At 40.0% G+C, this 22,433-nt stretch overlaps 1 protein-coding gene across 4 annotated transcripts in view; it reads right to left on the bottom strand.

The window, feature by feature from the left end:
• Positions 1 to 22,433, bottom strand: part of EBF1 (EBF transcription factor 1) — a 398,831-nt gene that overhangs the window by 140,000 nt on the left and 236,398 nt on the right. For all 4 annotated transcript variants that reach the window (XM_004587484.4, XM_036496965.2, XM_012927679.3 and 1 more), the window contains exon 7: positions 10,764 to 10,845. In XM_004587484.4, the coding sequence (XP_004587541.1) occupies positions 10,764 to 10,845 (82 nt within the window). The remainder of the gene's footprint in view (positions 1 to 10,763; positions 10,846 to 22,433) is intronic.

Genomic DNA, 22,433 nt, shown 5'->3' with positions numbered 1-22,433 from the left:
AACTGTTGAAGTTTTAAGACGTTTGTGCTCACAACACATTACTATACCATTTAGTCCTCCCATTAATTGCAATTTCACTAGTTCCTGTAATTTTGCTGTATCAACCTGTTACATTCTAGACTTGAAAATTAAATGAACTCATACTGCTTTGAAATTAGTCTGTAAATCACCTTTTGTCTCAATGCAGTCTAATGTTCCTAATAGTTCCCATGAAGGAATTTGTCTCAGGAGTTTTGTTCTTGGTTAGAATTCCCTCGCCATCATTTCTCAGACTGTCCTTCTTCCCTTTGTGTCAGGCAGGAGACCTTGTACGTCCTAACTACATTATCTAAGATTCATGAAGCATAACCTCTGTCTCATGAGCACATTTTCAAAAAGACACAAGCAGCTAAATTCGATCATGAGTGGAAGATCACATTAACAAAAGTAGTAGCTCTTGTGGAAGAAGGGCTTATGACAAAAGAAACCAAAACAGTTGAGATTTATATCTTTAAGCAATTCTCCAATAACTGTGGAACCAGACAACAGATTATATACCATGAGAATATTTTCAATGTTCAAGTTTTGAATATTTTGGTAGTAAGACTCTCCCTCAAAACAAAAGCCACTGAGGCAAGTTAATTTTGAATGATGATTTTAAAAATGATAAACCTTGATCTTCAATGCTAATGCATCATAACTCAATAAAAGGAAATTAAAGCTTGAATTAGTCTCTTCCATGGCTTCTCTAACTGTGGTTTCAGTTTGTTTCAATTTCATATTAATCTTTCTTAATTATCACTATTTATTATTTACCACATTATAGTTTTGTGGGTATTTTTCTTATACCCCTCTTCTTCCTCCTTCCCCATTCCCACCAAAATACTATTATTCCTCAAATGATTACAGTAGTATAGTTCCTTAGTAACAGTACAAGATTAAATTTCTCCTATTTACCTGTAGCATGATGTACTAAGTATGGGTAAAGGTAGCATATCTAGTATCATGTGGTACAGATACATTTACATGTTTCACAATGGGAGCCCTTCTTTGGGAATAGAACGTGTACTGTAACATAACTTGACTACCCAGCATGCTACCACTACTCCGTTGCGCTGTTCATCTGTGAGAGTATATGTATGTACTTGGCTACCCACATCTATTTTGTAGTTTGCCTAAGGGCTGTCTTACATCAGGAAAGAACATATGATATTTGTTCTTTTGGGGCTGGCTTATTTCACCAACCATGATGGCCTCTGGTTGGGACCACTTTGTTGCAAATGGTAGGATTTTTAATGGCCAAGTAGTATTCCATAGAGTAGATATACATCTTTTTATCCAATCTTCTGTTGATATTAATCTTAATACAGGGCCCTAAATAATAAAGCTTTAAAAGCAGTAACTATGAGTTTATGAAATAAACAAAACATTACAACACTCTGTGGAATAGTACTCAGCAACAAAAAGGAACCAAACTATTCATATGTCTGTGTTAACCTCTTGAGAATTATGCAGACTTTTAAAAAATAGAAAGTAACAGGCCAGCACGGTGATATAGCAGGCAAATCCTCAGTTTGTAGTGTTGGCACCACATAATCATGCCAGTTCATGTCCTGACTGTTCCACTTCCAATACAGCTCTCTGCTTATGGCCTGGAAAGCACTGTAGGATGGCTCAAGCCTTGGGGCCCTGCAGCTTCATGGGAGACCTGGAAAATACATCTGGCTGCTGGCTTCAGATTGGCTCAGCTTAGGCCATTGCAGCCATTTTGGGACTGAATCAGTGGATGAAATATTCTGTCTCTCCTCTCTGCAAATTTGCTTTTCATTTAAAAATAAACAAATGTTTAAAAGATGGGTAGGAGTAGTAAATCACCCTGTATTAAAAAAATAGCCACGAACAAAAGGTTATTTAATGCATATTAGAAGTTAATTGTTTCTTTCCAAAATTTATATGGTAAAACCCTGATTCTAAGTACATTCTCAGAATATGACTACATTTGGAGATAATGAGCTGATTATGTTAAAATGAAGCTGTTAGGGTAATTTTACTGGTATCCTTACTGGAGGAGAAGTTAAGTATGGCTTCCATCAAAGACTCTGAGGAAGGTAAAATGCCCATTGTTCTCTGTGTTAGCTGAGGCAGTGAATACACAAATTTTTACATGCAACAAAAACTTTACATAACTAAAAAAGTGTACTGTCAAGTTAGTGGGCTAGAGAAATTTGAATAAAACAGACTGTATCAATGTCTACAGCCTGATTTTATCCTTGCACTGTAACTTTATAAAATGTTAATACAACAGGATATGAATTGTCAATTCTATCAATAAAAAACTCAGCTAAATATAAAGCATCAGCAACTAAGATGTCCTTCAATGGGTGAATGGATAAACAAACTAGGAATCCATATAACTGAATATCATTTAGCGATAAAAAGAAATGAACTATCACAAAAAGGCATGGAGCAACCTTAAATGTATATTACCAAATGGAAAAACAAAGGTCAACCCAAAAAAACTATATACTTATGCTGCCAACTATTTGCACTTTGCAAAGGCAGAACTGTGGAGGCAGAAAACAAGCCAGTGGTGCCAGGAGCCTGGAAGAAGAGGGGATTGAAAGGTGGAGTTCAGAATCTGGGGTGCTTGGATAATAATGCTAGGTCTATAACCTCGTATATTTGTCTCAAGTTATGACACACACAACAAAGAGCAAACTGTAGTGTAAACAATAATTACCAATAATCTATCAACACTAGCAGGTCAGTGTCAGTTATAGCAAATACATTAAACCAATGTAAGATATTAGTAATGAAAGAAACTGGGCAGGGGAATGACAGAAGAATTGAGGGAACATATGAGAATTGCATACTTTCCACCCGTTTCTCCTGGAAACCTAACAGTTCCCTGTAAAACAAAGCCTACATACAATTTTATTCAACAGACTGAAGGACAGAGAGACACGGAGAGAAAAAGATACACTGAAAGACACAAACAGGAAACTCCCATGATACCTACAACAGCAAGTGTGGCAGCTGACAGAGCAGGGAGACAGAATTGTGGGTCTCCCATGTGGGTGGCAGTACCCAACCACTTACATCATAACCTGCTGCCGCACCCCCACCCTCACCCCCAGGGTCTGCACTGGCAGAAATGGAATCAAGAACTGGAGACAGCTCTCAAACTCGTATGGTCTGATTTGGGACACAGGCATCATTAAGAAGGTCAAATATCTACTCCAAGCTATAGAGAGAACCTTTTACCCACCCCCCCCCCCCGCCTCCCTGCTGAAACACTTCTGTATACAGTCATTGAATGTAAGTCACAAGAGACCCAACACATCAACAAAACTAGTGCCTTCCACCACAAGTTTTCAAAAGTAGCAACAGGGGACAACAATAAAGGAAGTCATAAATGCATCCACAAGCAGGCTGTAAACCAAAACACTCAGTAACTTTCCCTTACCTGGGATCATATCAACTTCATGGTCTGGAAACTGGATAACTCATGTACATGAAAAGCTCTTGACTGGTAATTTTATTCAACTTTGAATAATTGTCAGGTAGACAGTGTGATTCCTATTCGATGTAATCAGATGGGAAAAATAACTATACATGGAGTTTAAAGGGGAAAAAATCACAAAAGGAGTGCTCAAGCTGATAGCACACTGCAAATTTGTGCAACTCCTCCTTTTACAGCTTGGAAAATTGAGGCCCAAGAGGTTTTAAAATATCCTCATGGCTGTAAGATTAAGGCTCAAAGGAAACTGCAGGCTATCAAGGCAGTCCTTAGCCCTGACAGACGCTGCCTTTTAGTATACTGCCCTATTTCATCTTTGGGCTCATGTGACATCTCACAGTACAAATCTAGCGAGTCTTTGTGACTGACTATGGCTTAACAATTATTTATCTTAAAATGGTCTGCATTATTTAGGTCTTAACTTTATCCTTTAAAGTAGTCCATGACTTGGGTTGGGCACTGTAGCATAGCATGTTAAGCTGCCTCTTGGAAGCCCACATTTCACACTGGATGGCCAGTTTGAGTACCAGCAACTCAGCTCATTGTCCCGCTTCCTGCTAATGTTTCTGGGAAGCATCAGATGGTCCCTGTTAGCCATGTTCAAGACTGAGATAGGGTTCCTAGGCCCTGGCTCTGGGTTGGTCAGCTCCAGCTGCTGCAGCCATTTAGGTGAGCAAATCAGCAGATGGAAGTTTTCTTTCCAGTCTCCTTCCTAAATAAAATCTTTCAAATACATATATTCTTGACTGATATGGATTGATTGCTAGTGTCTATTGGGTTGAAAGATCCAAATTATTCATTAAGAATTACGGAGGATGCATAAACCTACAGGATGTAACAGAATGGAACTGCTGCAAGAAGAGAGTGGTTAAAAAATTAAATCCATGCCATAAGGTTCAAGGCAAAGCTATTTCTTCTTAATGGAAGGCAAAAACAGATTCACCTAAACCCTGAGACACTTGTATTAAACTCAGACCTTCAGAAACTGGATTAAGTTTCTGTCTCTCAAACAGTGACATGTGCTAATCATGAAAAACGCAGTAGTGATCTAGAACTCATTGCTATCTCTGTGACTCTGTACGCTGGTGGTGACATTTGTTGGTGTCCCTGATATTTAACTGCCCTCACTGGCTTTTTCTCTTAGTAAGCCAGACATACAATAATCATTCACGCTATGAATCATAGACTATGAATCATAGACTATGAGAGTCAGGAATAAGAAAATGGCATCCTGGCCAACAGCTCAGAGGTGAGGGCGAGACTGTTCTGAATGTGGTCCTCAACTATCTACACTGTAACCTTAGCCAATTCTCTGAATCACATAAGTGGGCTGCACATCTGCCAGGTATCTATCTTATGCAGGGCATTATTCTACGTACTGGAGAGGTATCCAGGAACACGACGGTCCATACGTTTATCTACAAGGCATTTAATTCTTACTAGGAACACAGCTGCACCCAAGCAACCAAAAAGTAAGAGAAAATACCACCAAATTTCAGATTGGTAAATTCTGAAGGGAAAAAAATAGTAAATAATAGAGGGGAGGACGCCTAGGAAGGAGCAATTTTTGGTTGAGTAATTAAAGCAGGCGTCTCAAAGGAAGTGACATTTTAAATGAAATCCAAATAACAAGAAGTATGCTGACATTCAGTGATGTGGCAGAAGAGTTTCTTGGGGATAGGGAATAGCCTGTGCAAAGATGCTGAGGGTAGAACAGGTTTGATGTATTTGGGGAAGAGAAATTGAGAGAAGGCAGACTGATTTGCTTAAGTGAACTACAGCGAGATTGGCAGAAAAACCAGTAGGATTATGCATGTATTAACAGTTAATAACAGTGTCTGACATGTAACAAGTGCTCTACAAATTACAGCTTAAAAGGTGTGAGAATGTAAAAATATCTTTTCCTCCTAAGTCTTAGTAACTACAGATTTCCTCAGAACTAGGATCTGTTGGCAATTACAGATCCAACCAAACACGTCCAGCTATCCTAAATATATTTTGCATTTTCTTCAAAGATAGCTCTACTAAACCCAAGAATATTCTTCCTCTAAGTGCAGCTCTGCCACTCATCAAATCCCATTCATGAGGATTCCTCAGTGATGCATAATTTCTGCCAAGGCTCAGCATACAGCTCACGCCAAGATACATATTTTCCCAATACGCTGTAATGGTTTAATACATCAGGTTGAAGACTCACCATTTGTATTTACCATGTTACGTGAATGAATACTGAATTCTGAAACTATCATTAAAGCTGCTTTCAGTATAATTAATCAGCATAGCGCATCTTGAAATTATTCTGTATAAACAAAGTGAGTGCAGCTCAGCTCACAACATTCTGTTGGTAAAGGATTTAATTGCAAGACTACTGTTTGTCAAAACAGTATCAGGGCATGTAAGACAGTGCGTGGGGGGCAGCGGGGAAAGAGAATGAGAATATTTACTTTTTTATGTAAGTGCCCTTAAAAGCAGAACGAAACAGAGGTAGAGTCTACATTTTCCGAATTTGCTCTACAATGTATTGATTGAGAAACACTGACTTTTTAAAAAAATAATAAAAATTCTCCAAAATTCCTCAAATTCACAAAAATCACAAAAGCCTCTTTAAGTCAAAACTCAGGTCATTATTTTTTGGAAAAACACATTTTTGGTAGGAATTTGGGATGAAAAACCAGGTTGTTTCTCCTCAAATGACAGCTATTCAAAATACTTGTATGGAAAAAAAAACAGAATACAAAACCTGGAGAACAAAGCCTCTCTTTTTTCAGACTCATCGCCTACTTCAGTAAATACTGCTGAATGCACGCACATATGAACAAATAATTCTACCTTACATCTATGTTCTTACATACCATAGTCATAGATCTAAAATGTATACACTTATGTGATTAAAAATTTATAGTCTACAGGAGAACTCTGTTGAAGACCTAAAACGAATTCAGAAATGTGTACTTGACTCTACAGTCTCCAGGTGTTGTGACATCTTCCACAGCGAGGGCCTGAACCCAGCTCTTGCTCCTCCCCTCCCCACTCTGGGTCTGCCAGTCCCAACAAGAGGAGCTATGGGTCAGGATTTAAACCTTCACCTTGAATGATCTTTCTCCTATCAGTTAAAAAGCAGTCCCATGACATGGCTTTAACCCAATCCTCTGACATTAGCATCTTTTTAGTGTCAAGATGAAGAAACAGGCTCTTTTAGTCACTGTGAATTTCTCCCTGTGTCATGACTGTTTATATCTGCACCTTCCCTCCTTCTCCACCCTTCCCCACACCCACCAGAACCGAATGAAACCTGCCTCCACTGCTGCAGTTAAGCAAGTCTGTTACTCTAACCACAGCCTAGGGATTTCAAAAGAAAACATCGATTGTAAATTTAAATATATTACCAGATTTTCTACCAGGTTTCTTCCATCCTGCCTTATAGTATGAACATGGCTGAGCTCTGCAGAAGGTGATTAATTTCTTGAAAACACTGGGGTCACACTAATTGACATGACCTGTGTAATTAAGCAGTCTGTTTACACACCAGAAGCCCAGCCACTGTGAGGCTGAGTGTGCTTGACAGAATGTCTTTACATGTCAGAGAGCAACAACCCTCCTTACGTCCTCTGCAGTCGCCTACACAGGCCCCTGATGACTGTCAGGAGAGACGAGCTCTGGCATTGCTGAGTGAAGATCAGGCTGGCCCAGCGTGCATACAAAACCAGGATGAGAGAACAGCTGCACCAGATGACGCTGCAGAGAGCTCACTTAACAGGCAAGAGAGGGTGTTTTCAATCATGTCTCCAAGACTCAGGTTGTCGATCGCTCCAGGAAAAGCTACACTGATACATAGAGTAGGCCAGTTTTTCACACCAGAAAGACTGTCACTCCCCATTCAGAGGCAACAGGGACATAAAAAGATCTGAAACCAATGAGTGTATTATGAAGGAAACAGCAGAAACCGTATGCCCTTTTACAAGGTTTCACCAGCGTCATTCTGACCCTCTGCTGTGAACTAATGGAGTTGCAGGGAAAACTAACTCTCCTCTTTGTGATCCAGTCTGCTGAATGGCTTCTTAGCTCAGTACTGCTAGGTATTTGGGGCCAATTGACTCATACTCCATCTAGATGTGGTGGCTTTGTTGCTACAGAGAAGAATTTCCATAGGTTATGTGAAGCTTGGGTTCACTGTTAAATAATAGGTGGTTTTGCTAAAGCTCCTACAAGCGTGCAGTAAGCATTGAACCTAGCAATTAACACAATGTGAGCTGTGGTAATGACTCAAAGACCTGGGTCCCTGCCACCAATGGAGGAGACATGCACTGTGTTCCTGGGTCCTGTAGACTCCAGAGTTCTCAGTGCATGAGTAAGTGGTTAAGATTCTGGGAGGAGAATAGATACTCAGGAGGGGCCAGATGTGAGTAAAGACCTGCAAAAGAAGGAAACTTAGGGAACACCAACATTTACAGCAGAAGAAAAGCATCCCTTGGAATGGCTTCAAAAGTAACTGACTTCAAGAGGGTAAAAGATGGATCCAAGAAGGATGGAATTATACCAGCATTAAATGATGTACATAAAAGTAGGAGTAAGCCATCATGAAAGAGAAAAAAAAGTAAACATATATATGTATTTACTTATACATACTTACTTTTTTCCCTTCCATATATATGAATATATATGAATATAAATTTATATATACTGAGAAACAAAATATAGATCTCAGTTTGCTTTAGATTCTTTCTTTCCCTAGTTCAGGTAGCAATGAGTGAAGGCAGGTTAAACCTGGGATTTAATAAGAAACCTGTCACAGCTGATTAAGAGAGACAAAGTTTTTCAACTCAAATATTGACTTTGTGGTGGCTAAAGCAGCTGCCCCTATTGTGAAAGGTCTGTTTCAGGACACAGATGAGAATCCCAGAAAGGAACATTGTTACAGGTTAAAAAAAAAATCCTACTTATTTGAAGAAAAGTACGGACCCTGTGTGGGAGAGCTCGCATGCCTAATCAAAGGGTGAGATGGCCATCCACCACCGCGAAGAGCCTGTCAGAAGCCCTAAGGTACAGGACTGACTCAACAGCCCTCCATCAAGGGCTACTTTGTCCTCCTCTCTACCCTTAGGAGACACTTGGCACTATTTGGAGACATTTTGGAGCTTGTGACAGTTAATAGAAGGCAGTGAAGCTGCTAAATGTCCTACAAACAATACACAAAAAAACCCTCCATTGCTACACAATGGTGAATCCTGAGGATTTTTCTTCAAAGGCATGCATTTTTATCATTTGCAAATCACTTGCATGTGCAAAATGCTGTTTTTCTTCCATACGTAGTGAAATAAGCAATCATTTTATTCCATTTTATAGCTCATGAACATGGGGCTCTAACCATCACAAAAACTTATCAGAAGTATAACTGATGGCTTCTTATCTCAGTAGCCCTCTACTAAACAAGGTATAAAATACTGTGTGCCAAATTAAATCTATTTAGATAGTCAAAAATAACAGATTGAATTGGGCTCGTATCTAATTGAAGATCTACAGCTTTATAATTTGAGGCTTTCAAACATTTTACCAGCCAATCTTGTGAAGGCAACCAAGGCCTCAGCAGTGCTACCAAATGCCTTCAAGTCACCGAAGTACATCCTGAATGTTATCTCCCTGGGAGGTAAGATAAATCCTAGAAGTGCTAAGTAGACATGTTTTTGATTTTTTTTGGACCCCTAACTATGCTTTGCTTCAAGCCCCTAGCTAGGTCAAAATGGATACATGGTTTATCTCACAGTCAAAACACAGTTTATACTGAAACCCAGTGTTTCTAGACACTCATGTGGCAAGACAGCCAGCAAACACATTTAGTAGCGTCACATGCGTGATTTCATCAACTTAATTGTGAAGCTGATGACTCCAAATATGCATTTTAAAAATCTTGTTTAGAATAAGAATACCCAAGTTTACCCACATGAGGTCAGAATCTGGTAACAAAATCATGCTCTGAGAAACTAGAAATCTACAGTTTTCCCCCTACGCATTTCTGCCAAGACAAAAGATAGCAAAACCACAAAGAATGTTATATAAACACCTCAGAATCTCAGGAAAGAATGCCTTCTTCTTACTGAATTTGTTCTTAATAAGACTAATAAAATCATCCTTTAAAAAAATAATCATTTTGAAGAACAAAAGATGATGACATTGAAGGTTAATACTCAAAACTATCTCTTCCTGTCTTCCATCAGAGAAGGTGCAGCCGACATTTTTTCCAGAACCTCTCAGAAGTCATATGCTGCAATCTACACTTAAAGATAACTAAATATACTTTCAAGCATACTTAAAACATCATACTCTTTGATAGACCAGGCAAGCGTGTGTACATAGGCCTTTACTCTGATAAGGAAACTAAAATTGACCTGCAAACAGGTTAGTTGTAAAATTAGATGGATAGCAACCCAAGGATCTGTAGCGTTGCTGCTCAAAGTGTGGTCCGCGACTTTGGCAACACCTGGGAGCTTGTTAGAAATGTAGAATTCCAGTCCCACCCCAGACCTCAATCAGTGTGTTAACAAGATCTCCTGGGAATTCTCAGCCTCTTAACTTGGAGAGGCATATGTCTAGAACTCAGCAACCCTTACTAACATCCAAGTACATTTTGGAGTCTTAGAAGTTAACATATTTGTTTTTAAGCCTTCTTGCCTTAGTAAAGGTATAACTGTGAGGTTAGCAACCACTCATGTATACATGGTGGCAAATCTGACTGACACTTGAATGTACTTACATGTGCTGTACAAGGATATTTCTGGAAGAGAACTGAGTACCACTCACGCCTCTTTAAGCATTTCCCTTATTAAGAAATCCATCGATTATGAGCAGTTACTGCTCACAATTTCCAGGATTGGAAAAGAATAGAAATTAAGGAAAGGAAAAGGGAACATAAGAGCATTTTTTTCCAATTTTACTCTTACTGATATTCTATTTGTAAACATTTAGTCAAAGAATTCATCATTTCTACTTACGTCACATAATCGATGTCGGGGAGGAACATGAGTCCAGTCAGGAAGTAAAACTAGACTCAAAGGATTTCACTGCCTTAACTAGGGAGCACAGGTGGTGAAATCCCAAGTCTCCTCCAGTGAAAACAACTTCTAGATTGCACACACCTGGGGGACCAAAATCTGCACCTGCTCTTCACCTCTAGGGAAATCACCATACTCTATCTCCCACGGCCTAAGACTTTGTACCCTCTTCTGATATTGATGTCATTATTGAAATTTAAGAAAGACAACCAACCTACCTGGAATCTCCGCATGTCACGTGGGTTTCCTGCATTCTTTAGGCAATTTTGGTTACACTTGAGGAAAAATTTCAAGAAGAACCTGTGAAGAAACAAATGATTGTGGTTAGCATTTCCATTGACACAGGATCATAGTAGCGAGTCAGTTCTGGATATGCATCCCATTCTCTTACCATTTTCTGAAATATTCAGAATGGTGTTAGAGCCAGCATTTAAAGTTTTAGACTGTTCCGTATTCAAGTCAAACCCTGTTTATGAATACTCATGGCATTGCCAACAGACCTAAACCCCTAAATACGTATTTCACTCAACAGCAGGAAGCCTTAACCATAATTTTAAATAGGTTCCAATTGGATATTATTATCTGAGAATTCTCATGAACCCCCCCAAAATAACATGTAATAAGCCCTATGAGTTCACAGATGATGAACTAGGAAAATGTACATTTTTGCCTCTATGAGCGAAATAAAGACTTCACCTCAGCATCTCCAAATGATATGCCATTGCCAGCATCACATGAGGAACAGGTAAGTTTCACACACCAAGAAACTCCAAAAAGTTTTTGAAAATGAAATTAAAATGATTCCTTTTGCGCAAAAAAATTGAATTCCATGCCTATAGGGATGAACAAAAGGTTCAACAGAAGGCATACAAGAAAACATTAGTTCAGTTTTTAGCACCAAAATAAAATTCTTTTTAGTTCACTTTCTGTGAACTTTTTCAAGTACCATCGTACTAAATTCCTTCAATTGCTCAAATATCCTCTGAATGCTTTTCTTAGACTTGTTCTTGTAGACAAAAGTTATCTGTGAATGAATAAGGATCTTCCTGCCTCATTTCCACCTTGGTGTCTGAATTTGTTGTACAGAGACCCATGACTTTCTTTGTTAATGTGAGCAAAGATTCCAATTTGTCAAGAAAAACCCGTTTGTACCAGCTGCACTGGTTTAAAGTCTAATAGCACCTACTTTAACCCTAAAAAAACACCTTGATATGGCTAATAACATTCAATTGCACTAGCAGTTTTGAGTTATTTCTTACACAACCATTACAGATATTAAACTGTACCATGAAGATGCAGCAGATATTACAGGTATCACATTAGGTCATTTCTGTTGACCACCTACCCTCCACATATCCATGGCTATGAAAAGTACCTCTTTGAAACCATGTAATTTCTGAGATGATCCTGTCATAACAATGGTTTCTGTAGGTTCAAATGGTGCTTGCTCCAAGGTAAAAACTTCGAAGACACTTTTCCATTTAATCCTGCTAAATAACTTCTATCATCCATCCCTTTTTACAGTCGCTGAATTTAAACAGCTTGCCCAAAAGTAATGGGAATCTACAATCCAAATACAGTCAGTGCAGTTCCAGAGACCATGGTCTTACCCACCAGAATGTAGCAGTTTCCGTAATAACAGAAGCAGTGCAGGAATGACAGCAACGCTGGCTGTCCCACTGATAGTATTTGCACTACAGCAGCAACAGTACTCAGAAGAGTAAATAAGAGTGACTGTCCTACCAAGAGGACATATTTCCACCAGGGCAATGTGACTACCCTGGAGGCTGACGCACTCCCTCCACAGAACCTCTTGCCTGGCTCCGCAGAGTTGATAACATTCATGTGTGTTTAAGCCATTTGAGCCGAGGCCTGAAAGCCAGAGTTAGGTTGTGTTAGAAGGAGTTGTCAGCACACCCTCTGGCATCTTCAAGTCAGACAACTGCTAGCCTCCATGAAGGGGTCCATCTGGTGCCAAATGGATTTTGAAAGACAGGCAAACAGGACGCTAGCTCTGCCAGACAGAAACAGAATCCAGGGAGCAGGGGATCTTCTGCCTCAAAGATGAGCCAGGGGCGAGAGGCTGTCAGCAGCCCATCGTTAGTACAGAAGCCACGCCGAGCACACAACGGATCCTCGTTACCCTAAGCCGCCTCATTACGTGGCCTGCTGGCAAGATCCCCCACCACCCCCACAGCTCAGGATCACTTGCTGAAACTGAAAGCTTGACCATCTGTTGTGGGGGAAGACGCGCCGTCAACTGGTGCCTGGGGCCTCACATAGCCTGTATGCAGCAAAGGCACTCTGAAGGGCCAATTCTTTGGGGGGGAAACAGCCTTACCCATTGGGAACACATAAGAATTCTTTAAAAAAATTTTCCTAGATAGAAGCCAAAGTGTTCGACCACACTTCCTTAAAGCAACTAAGAGTTAGAAGGGGAGAGTTCAAAATATCCTCAATAAGAGACCCAGTTAGATGCAATACAAGTTGGGAGAGTGGGGTATGATTTCTCAGGCTGAATGCATGAAGCACTTATTAACCGTCAAACAGGGACACGTGCCTATCCGCCAGCCTATGGGGAAGATCTCAGATTCTGAGGGGGCTTTTAACAAAGCAGAGGTTAGTGTAACTCAAAACCTCACTTTTGTCTAATGAATTGCTGCATTTTGTGTGGTGAGTGTATTTGATAAAATGTTGTCAGGAGAAAGCGTGGTGGCCTTGCCACAACTGGGGGAAACTGACCCACGGCAGCACAAAGCCCCCATTGACCCTTTGGAGTTCCAAGGACTTCCATACACTCCAGGAAACACCCGACTGAGATCAAACTCCTTTTTAACTTGAATCTTTTTATTGAAGGGGAAATTGGGGCAGGCAGCGAGAAACCTAAAACCTTTCTCTTAGCTTTCAATACGGATATCATCATCTTATTGCTCACGCAATGTGTTGTTCAAAGCACTCAGATTTCCAGCATCTGATGGAATGTTCATGGAAATCCTATAAATTAGGTATGCAAGGAACTATCCAATCCACTTGGAACACCAGAAAACCAAGACTCACAATTAAGATAATTACTCATAGTCGAAAATGAATCTCATAGAATGGCCGAAAGAACTAGTCATGACATGAGTTTTTCATGAATGATAGGATTCTCTAAGTGACCTTATCAGTCTACTCACGTAGTTTGTATATGACAAAAGGGACACATCAGCAATGTTCATAGGGTTAATAATATTTATGAATGCTAGAATCACAACTCAGATGTCCTGATGTTCAACTGGATGATTTTTTTTTTCATTACAAAACTTAGTTCTCAGAAGCCAGCTCAACACTGGAATTCTTGATTTTTTTAGTCTTACAACCACAATCATAAAAGTGAGTCATAAAGCCGAGAGTGACATCCTAATAAAAGATGTGTTCCGGTTCTTTGCAGTAGCCTCATGGCTAAAGTCCTCATCTTGCTTGCACCAGGATCCCAAATGGGCGCCAGTTCATGTCCTGGAGGCCAGGCTTCCCATCCAGCTCCCTGCTTGTGCCCTGAGAAAGCAGTCGAAGATGGTCCAAAGCCTTGGGACCCTGCACCTTCATGGGAGACCCAGGGGAGGCTCCTGGTTCCTGGCTTCAGATCAGTGCAGATCCATCTGTTGCGGCCACTTGAGTAGTGATTCAATGGATATAAGATTTTTCTCTCTGTCTCTCCTCCTCTCTGTATATCTGACTTTGTAATAAAAATAAATCTTTTTTTAAAGATTTATTCATTTTTATTGGAAAGTCAGATATACAGAGAGGAGGAGAGACAGAGAGAAAAATCTTATGCCGCAACAGGCCGGTGCACGCCGATCCGATGCCGGGAACCTGGAACTTCTTCCAGGTCTCCCACGCGGGTGCAGGGTCCCAGTGCTCTGGGCCGTCCTCGACTGCTTTCCCAGGCCACAAGCAGGGAGCTGGATGGGAAGTGGAGCTGCCGGGATTAGAACCGGCACCCACATGGGATCCTGGGGCTTTCAAGGCGAGGACTTTAGCCGCTAGGCCATGCCGCCGAGCCCAAAAATGAATAAATCTTAAAAAAAAGATAATAAGGTTCTTGTCAGACATGAGCCCATCATTGAACCAACTAACAAAACCCCATAATAGATTTTCATAATAAAATTGTTTATTCAATGATATGTCTTATACCACATTTTATTGACCAATAAATACTTAGTATCAAGCTTGAATTGCTTCCATGTGACTAACATAGCACTCAAAAAGGAAAGTAACTGCAGTAGCCAAAATACTTGGACTAATCTACATGAGAACACAAAACAACACCAAAATCAAATCATTCCTGTATATGGAGTGCATGGAATAGGACCTAGAAACCAAGGGTTTATAAGTATTCAACTAAACAGAACTCAGAACCTACAGAGGGATCAAAATAGAAACAATCTATAATAAATCTGGCCTCACAATACAGATATAGATATGCCCCCAACAACTCCCTGAACCTCAGTTACCACGTTACAAACACGGAAATAACAGCACCTTTCTCTGAGGAAATTATGAACTTTCACCATTATTACAATTCTACTTCTCAGTAGACAAATTATTTAACCTCTCGGTGCCTCATTTTACAGCTGTCATCTGTAAAATGGGGGAAATAACAGAATCTATTTTAGTGAGGTAGTCAGAATTAAATAACATACATAGAGTATTCAAACAATTCCTGGCAGAGAGGAAATGATCGTTCTTTTCATCATCATTTATTCCTGGCAATTGCTCACTGCCAAGCCCCTTGAGATGTTGGGATTTTTTTTTTAGATTTTTTCCCTTTAAATATTCCAGTTAAAAGCAAGGATACAGACGAAGGCACCCAACGAAGACTATAGGTTTCACCAATGAGCTACCAAAAGAAAAAAGAAAAACTACCAAGGAAAGGCAATAGTAACTACCACAACTTTACCGAAAAGCCAAGACACGTAAAGGAAACAGGTAGTGGCTTAAATAACAGAGAACTCCATCAAGTCAGAACTGAAGGGCACAGGCAGTAAAACTGTCCATTAGGCAACATTTTGTGCCGCATTAATTATTATGCAAAGCATTGCAACAGATCTGAGCTAAGCAGGTTGAGTTTTTACTTCCCCCTCACAAATTCTTAAAATATCACCTTTGGATGTTTGTGGCTACACTCATACATCCAGGCCAGAAGGAAAGGCACACCTAAACCAAGACATAAAACCCCCATTTGCACTTCGGAGGTCTCCCCAGAATTTCCTCTGACTTATGCTCACAGATGGTTATGCGGCAACTGATCCTTTCTGAAGATATTCAGAGCACGGACACCCACTCTGCCCTCCAACAGCCGAATGAAAACAATGGTGGGATCCCTTCTGTGTGGAGTTCAAGCTGCTCCATTCACACAGCAAAGGGTAGAAAGGGAGATGACTTAAGATTCAAAGTCCTCTTCAGAGAAGTAACTTCCACAGAGGCACCATCACACTTGCTTTGACAAAGCACAGAGCCGTACGCCTCCCCAGCCAAGTCTACTGCTCAGAAATAACCAGGGCGTGCTTTCTGGGGATATAGGGATTCTTCTAGAAAATACTTTGCCTAGAAGCATATATCCCTATCCAGGCTGTGAGACCCATCTCAGAAATGCCATTGTTACGTTGGTGTTGAATGGCACACCGAAGGACATACAGACCTGAGAGGAGGCAGAGAGGAGTTCCATGGCTACGACAAAAAAAAAAAAAAAAAAAAAAAGAAGGATTCCCTTAGACATAGGGCAGGCCAAATCAGAAAGCAAAAACTTTTCTCAATACCAAAGAAAATGTTTCAGCTGCTAGTACCCAAAAGTTGTTGTAGAGTACAGTTCAATCATGTGAAAATACGATACCTAGAAGTCTGCCAAATTCCTGGAGCAGCCACAAGGGCAGGCACAGCAGGCTGAATCTGGGTAAGGCTTGCTGCTTTTAAGTCAACCTCATCTCCTTTGCTGATATTAAAACACATCCCTGGGCCTGGCACAGTAGCCTAGCGACTAAAGTCCTTGCCTTGAATGCAGCCGGATCCCATATGGGCACCGGTTCTAATTCCAGCTGCTCCACTTCCCATCCAGCTCCTTGCTTGTGGCCTGGGAAAGCAGTCTAGGACAGCCCAAAGCCTTGGGACCCTGTATCAGTGTGGAAGACCCGGAGGAGGCTCTGGACTCCTGGCTTCAGATTGGCTCAGTTCTGGCTGCTTGGGGAGTGACTCATTGGACGAAAGATCTTTCTCTCTGTCTCTCCTCCTCCTCTCTGTATACCTGACTTTCCAATAAGAATAAAATAAATCTTTAAAAACAAACATATTCCTGAGCCAGATGGAGACACATGGAGGGTAGAAAGAAGATGGGTGAGATCCTGGAGGGAATTTTATACAGAAAAGCAAATTCTCCCCCCTTTCAAAGCAGATGGTGGGATGGTATCAACTGTAGTGTTATTTTGCAGATCCCAGTGAGAGAGAATGTGGCTGTCCCTATTATTGCCTGCTAACCTCAAGATGTTTTCCTCTGCCACTGGACAAGGTCTTTTCTGTAGAGAGTGGGAAGTTCTGGCAAGTGCTCTCAGCTTGAATGGTTGACCATAAGCAACAAGAAAAATATTCATTACCTCAGAGCTAAGAATTTGCCCTTGATGGACAGACACAGTTAGTGGCAAAAATTTAATAACAAATAAGGTGTTGGGTGGCACAGTAACCAATTAAGTAACTATTTAAAAATAATTCTAAGATAAAGGACCTGCTGAAATCAGTCTGTTTATACTAGAGTCACATCTGAAAGGCTGGGAAAACAGACAGAATAATGAAAAGAAAGAAAAAGACAAATACTTAATGGCCAATGGGGGAAATAAATTTTAGGTCATTGTTTTCATGGAGGGAGAACATGAGAACAAGGACGCTGTGGTTCAACACTGACTTCTATTAGCCCAGTGCAACTTATTCCCCCTTAGAAAGTTTCAATTGTTGATTAAATAAGAAAGGATGACTTCTCTGAAGAATTGTAAGCTCTTGTGTGGCAGAGAAGGCAGTCATCTTTGGGGATACTCTTTCAGAAAGATTACCCAAATACCAAGCGTTTCTTGCCAAAGCCTGGTCCTGGGCAAACGTTGGAAATCATACTAATCGTTTGTAATGTTGTCTGCAAGAAAAAAGCAGACAACAAACCCAGTGTTTGGCCTTCTTGGCATTAGAGACAGACTGAGGACACACTTGCCTTAAACTGTTTCCATTACAAGAAACACAATCCACAGGGAATCAGGAGGCACAGGGTTCCTGCTGATCCAGGGATAAGTTTCGAGCAAAAGCATTAACCCTGGGGGACTGATACAAATCTTTCTCCAAGTGGGAACAGGTGACAACTGTGCTTCAGTAGCAGTTATCTCTACCATAAAGCCAAGCTCGGAAGGATCTTCAGTATCTCACCTGAGTAGTTACTGTAGTAATATACCAACTATTTCAGGTGAAAGGAAAAACTTCAATGCAACGATTTATAGGCCATGCATGGTTTTTTATAAAAATACATTATCCATAAACTGTTAGAAGACCCTTTCTATAATGCCCCATTCTGTGAGTTTTATACATATTAACTCCTCTTCAAACAACCCAGTGATTTCCTGTTTCAGCATAAATTCTGCTACTGAGAAGTTATGTAATTTGCTCAATCCTCACCAACTAGTGTTCAAACTGGAATTTGAATATAGGCAGTTTGGCTCCAAAGCCCATATCCATTAACCTGTATTCTTTGCACAACAGCTCGTGGGAGTGTGAATCATTAACAATATCTGACCTTCCTCTTATCATCATCATCACCATATTCATTCAAAATTAGGGCTAAACCAAGATAACAATTTCTTGTATATTCACTGCAACAGTCTGTTATAAATTCCAATTTTGCTCATGACTAGGTTCATACCATTTGTGATACCTCAAATGCACTGTGACCATAGAAAGGTCAGTGGGTGGTTCTGGTAACAGAGTTGAAGCAAATATAGCAAACAATAGCCACAGCAAAAGCAAGGTAAGCTGCATCTTTTGAGAAGAGTTAATGGGCTTCATAAGAGTTACAAGTTTCACAATCACTACTTTTGAATATCTTCCATGTGGACAGAAAGCCACAAGTCGACAATGAAAAGTTTTTAATACCTGTTTTTCAACGCATACTCAAAAGTTTAAAGCAGATTCATTTAGAATTCATGTTAGAATTTCACTTTCCCTTCTGAGGACACAAAGAGTCTTGATATTATTTTTCCCTAGTAAAGGTGGCAGATGTCAGAGAGAAATCAAAAAGTTCAAGTCCGGGCCCAGCGTGATAGCGTAGTGGTTAAAGTCTCGCCTTGCACACCCGGGATCCCATATGGGCACCAGTTTTAATCCCGGCAGCTACACTTCCCATTCAGCTCCCAACTTTTGGCCTGGCAAAGCAGTTGAGGACAGCCCAAAGCCTTGGGACCATGCACCCATGTGGGAGACCCAGAAGAGCTCCTGGCTCCTGGCTTCGGATTGGCTCAGCTCCAGCCATTGTGGTCACTTGAGGAGTGAACCATCAGAAGGAAGATCTTCCTCACTGTCTCTCCTCCTCTCTGTATATCCGCCTTTCAATAAAAATAAATAAATCTTAAAAAGAGTTCAACTCCATAATCATTGAGGCATACACTTGCACGTGGTCTCTCAACTTTGTATTCCTTTAAGACCTTATAAAATACAAATGTTCACTGTCACTCATTCTCAAACTCAACTTGCCCAAGTTTCCAGAAAGCCCAGTAAGTACTGATTCTTCTCTTTCAAGATCAACAGTGCCATGGTCATGAGGACTCCAGTTAAAGTTTTCCTCCAAGCAAAAAAAAGACAAAGTATTTAAATCCATACTTTTAGGAAATTTATTTGAGTAGGTATCAAGGAAGGATGAGTATCTTCTGGATATTAATCTGTTGTGAATGTTTTCACAGGGGCCAGATTAATGAATCCTTTGAAGACCCAAATAATGTCAACAACATGCCTTTCAGATACATTGCTTTCCTACTGTTCATCTTCCTTCCTACCTCACTGTAGGATGCAGCCCTGGGTCTGAAATGTTTTCCCACACCCATACCATCTCAGCTTCTCATAATCCCATTTATCCTTCCAGTCACAGTGTAAATGCAATGCATCGATGAAATATTTTCACCTGTCTTATTTTCACCTACTCCCAACTAGAATGAATCACTTCCTCCTTTACTCTTATACAGCACTTGTTCATCAGCACAAATACTGCAGAACGTTGTGCTCTCGTCTGCTTCTCCTGGACACTAGACCCCTTCCCTGACTGTGCCTTTCTATTGCTCAGGGCAATGAATACAGCTACATACAGAAAACAATTACCTGACTTAAACAGACTCTAAATACTAACATCAGTTCCATTTAAATTATAAAACAAAGATTGTCTTTCTTCTTTCCAGAGTTTTCTATGTTTTCTAAGGCTTTTACAAATAGACATTACTTGAATTAAAAAAATAAACAACTCTGTTGTAAAAACTGAAGTGAATATTGATGAGTGGCTTTCTCAAAGTTTTTGCACACTTAGTTCATTTAGTTCAAACAAAAGTGGTTAATAACTGTCCTCTTTAAAATGTATGTCATGCATGCATAATTCATTTAAAAAATTGATCTTTAGTCTCCTATCTAGAATTTTCTTACCACCAAAGTTTAACATATGTTTTCAAGGTTAAGTCTGCCATTGTTCTTCAAATACTTAAGTGTAACCCAAAGGATTACAAGCTGTGTAGCTGAGAGTCTGAAATGGATCTCCTCTCTCCAAATTCTACAGACCATTCTGATGACTTCAATGAAAACAGCATTTAAAACTCCTATTGACTCACTATCTCTATTCAACCTTCTTCCCGAGGTCATCCATGTACATTCATTGCCTCTTCACGCAGTACTTTCAGAGTTCCTACTAAGTGACAAGTACAATGCACACAGCAACAATTCCACTCTGTGGCGTTATGGCAGCTCGCTAAAGTACACTTTGCAGGCTATCTTCATCAGGACTGTCAGAGACATCTGCCTGGAAGAATTTCAAGGTATGGCATCCAAACAATTCGGATGCGTACTGAAACCTGAAGAGAGATAGCTCACTGACTTTAAAAAATAACAATAATTTCAATACCATAAAATGATGGCATTATGTATCAGAAAGTGGGAACTATAAAGAGATGGACATTACGTCACTAAAATTTAGCACAAAATTCAGTCTTGGTTCATTGAAATTCAACATAAAAATGTAAATGATTGCTGAGAAAAAGAAAAGTGAAATTTTTTCACTCATGGCTTCCCAAAAAAGGGGAGCTTACCCGCCACAAAAAGCTGGTATTTGGCTACTTTTTGCTTTTATGTTGAAAAAAAAAAGCTCCTTTTTCTACAAAATAGCAGTGTAGTATTCATCATCTTCAAAATCATAGTTGTAGTAATGAAATAAGGAGTCAGCTGAAAAGCTAGTCCCTGGGGAAAAGGCACTAAGCTTAAAAATTATTTTGAAACTATTTTAAATCCTCATTGGCCTTTTAATATTATCACCCCATGTATCTATTCACTTTTCCCCATACACATCTTCTCTGGCCCCAACCTCAGAATCACCAAGGGTTGCCTGCCATCCTCTGGGCTCACACACCATTGAGGATAATGAATTTAATTTAAGCAATGACTTTCATTGAAAAAAAATTACTGCCTCCCAACATACCACACAAGCTGAGTTCAGATAAAAACAAGTGACTCCTTAATTTGGATTTAATGCCCAGAACTCATCTCCAAATAAAAATGACCAGTGAGCATCAGGCCCACAGAGCACGGACAATAATCTCATGAGCTCCAAATTATTCCAGTTAATATTATGGACGATCCAATAAGTCTGTATGTTCTAGTCCATAAAAATAGAAGAAGAAATTCATCATTTTGAAACAATAATGTGGAATAGAGTCTGGCACTTTATTAAACACAATTTCTCATGATATCATAAGAATACTGATGGAAAATGAAACTAAAGCAATATCATAGGCGAACAATGACACCATTTAGACTTTCTGAGGGTATTTTGTAGTTCACAGGTCACTTACTTGCCCTCTGCACAACACGTCGCTTTTGAATGGCCTGAGTTTAAAGCAGAAACATTGGAAACAAAACTCTGAAAAAGCCATCATTTTGTCACAAACATTGGATGATCATTTATTGAAATATAGGATTCTAGAATGGGATGAGAATGTATAAATAATCCAGTCCAGCTATTCTTAACCTAGAGGTCATGGATGGTTTACATGGTGCCTTTAAATATCCCAGGACTGGATGCAAATTTGTGCAAATCAACTTTTCTGTGGGATGGATACAGAAGTTTCATAAGACTGAAAGGAGTCTGGAGTTCTAGAACTTTTTTTCCCTATTCTAACAGTCCCCTGTTTTTATGAAGAATTACTTTGCCCGCCCCTCCAGAGTCTCTGTATTTCAGCGGCGTGGATTTATTCCACAAATTGACCAAAAGGGCTTCCGCATTTGGGTGAGGGCAGCACAACCTCCATCCCTCCAATCATTCAATGCCTAAGAGGTGGGAATGTAGTACAAATCAAGTAAATTGGGCCCAATCTGAGTTCATCACAGGGCTTTAGTTTGAGAGGCTAAGCAAAGAGTTGAATTTCCTTTTAGTAGACTTGATCCTGTAAAGACGTGAGGCTAGATTTACTGGAAGATCCAACACATTAATGAAGACCCCATAAAAGAATGCAATTCATTTGTATTCCATTTAAGAGAAATGATAAGCCAAGTAAATTCTAATAGGTGAGGAGAGGAAGGTGGTTAGAGCTCATATCCTCCAATGTACTCCAACAAAGGTAGGGCCAAGCAGAGATGTC

This window comes from Ochotona princeps, chromosome 19 (genome assembly GCF_030435755.1).
Source record: "Ochotona princeps isolate mOchPri1 chromosome 19, mOchPri1.hap1, whole genome shotgun sequence".
NCBI lineage: Eukaryota > Metazoa > Chordata > Mammalia > Lagomorpha > Ochotonidae > Ochotona > Ochotona princeps.
Note: the sequence above shows the minus strand (reverse complement) of the source record. Positions and strands in the feature narration are given on the sequence as shown.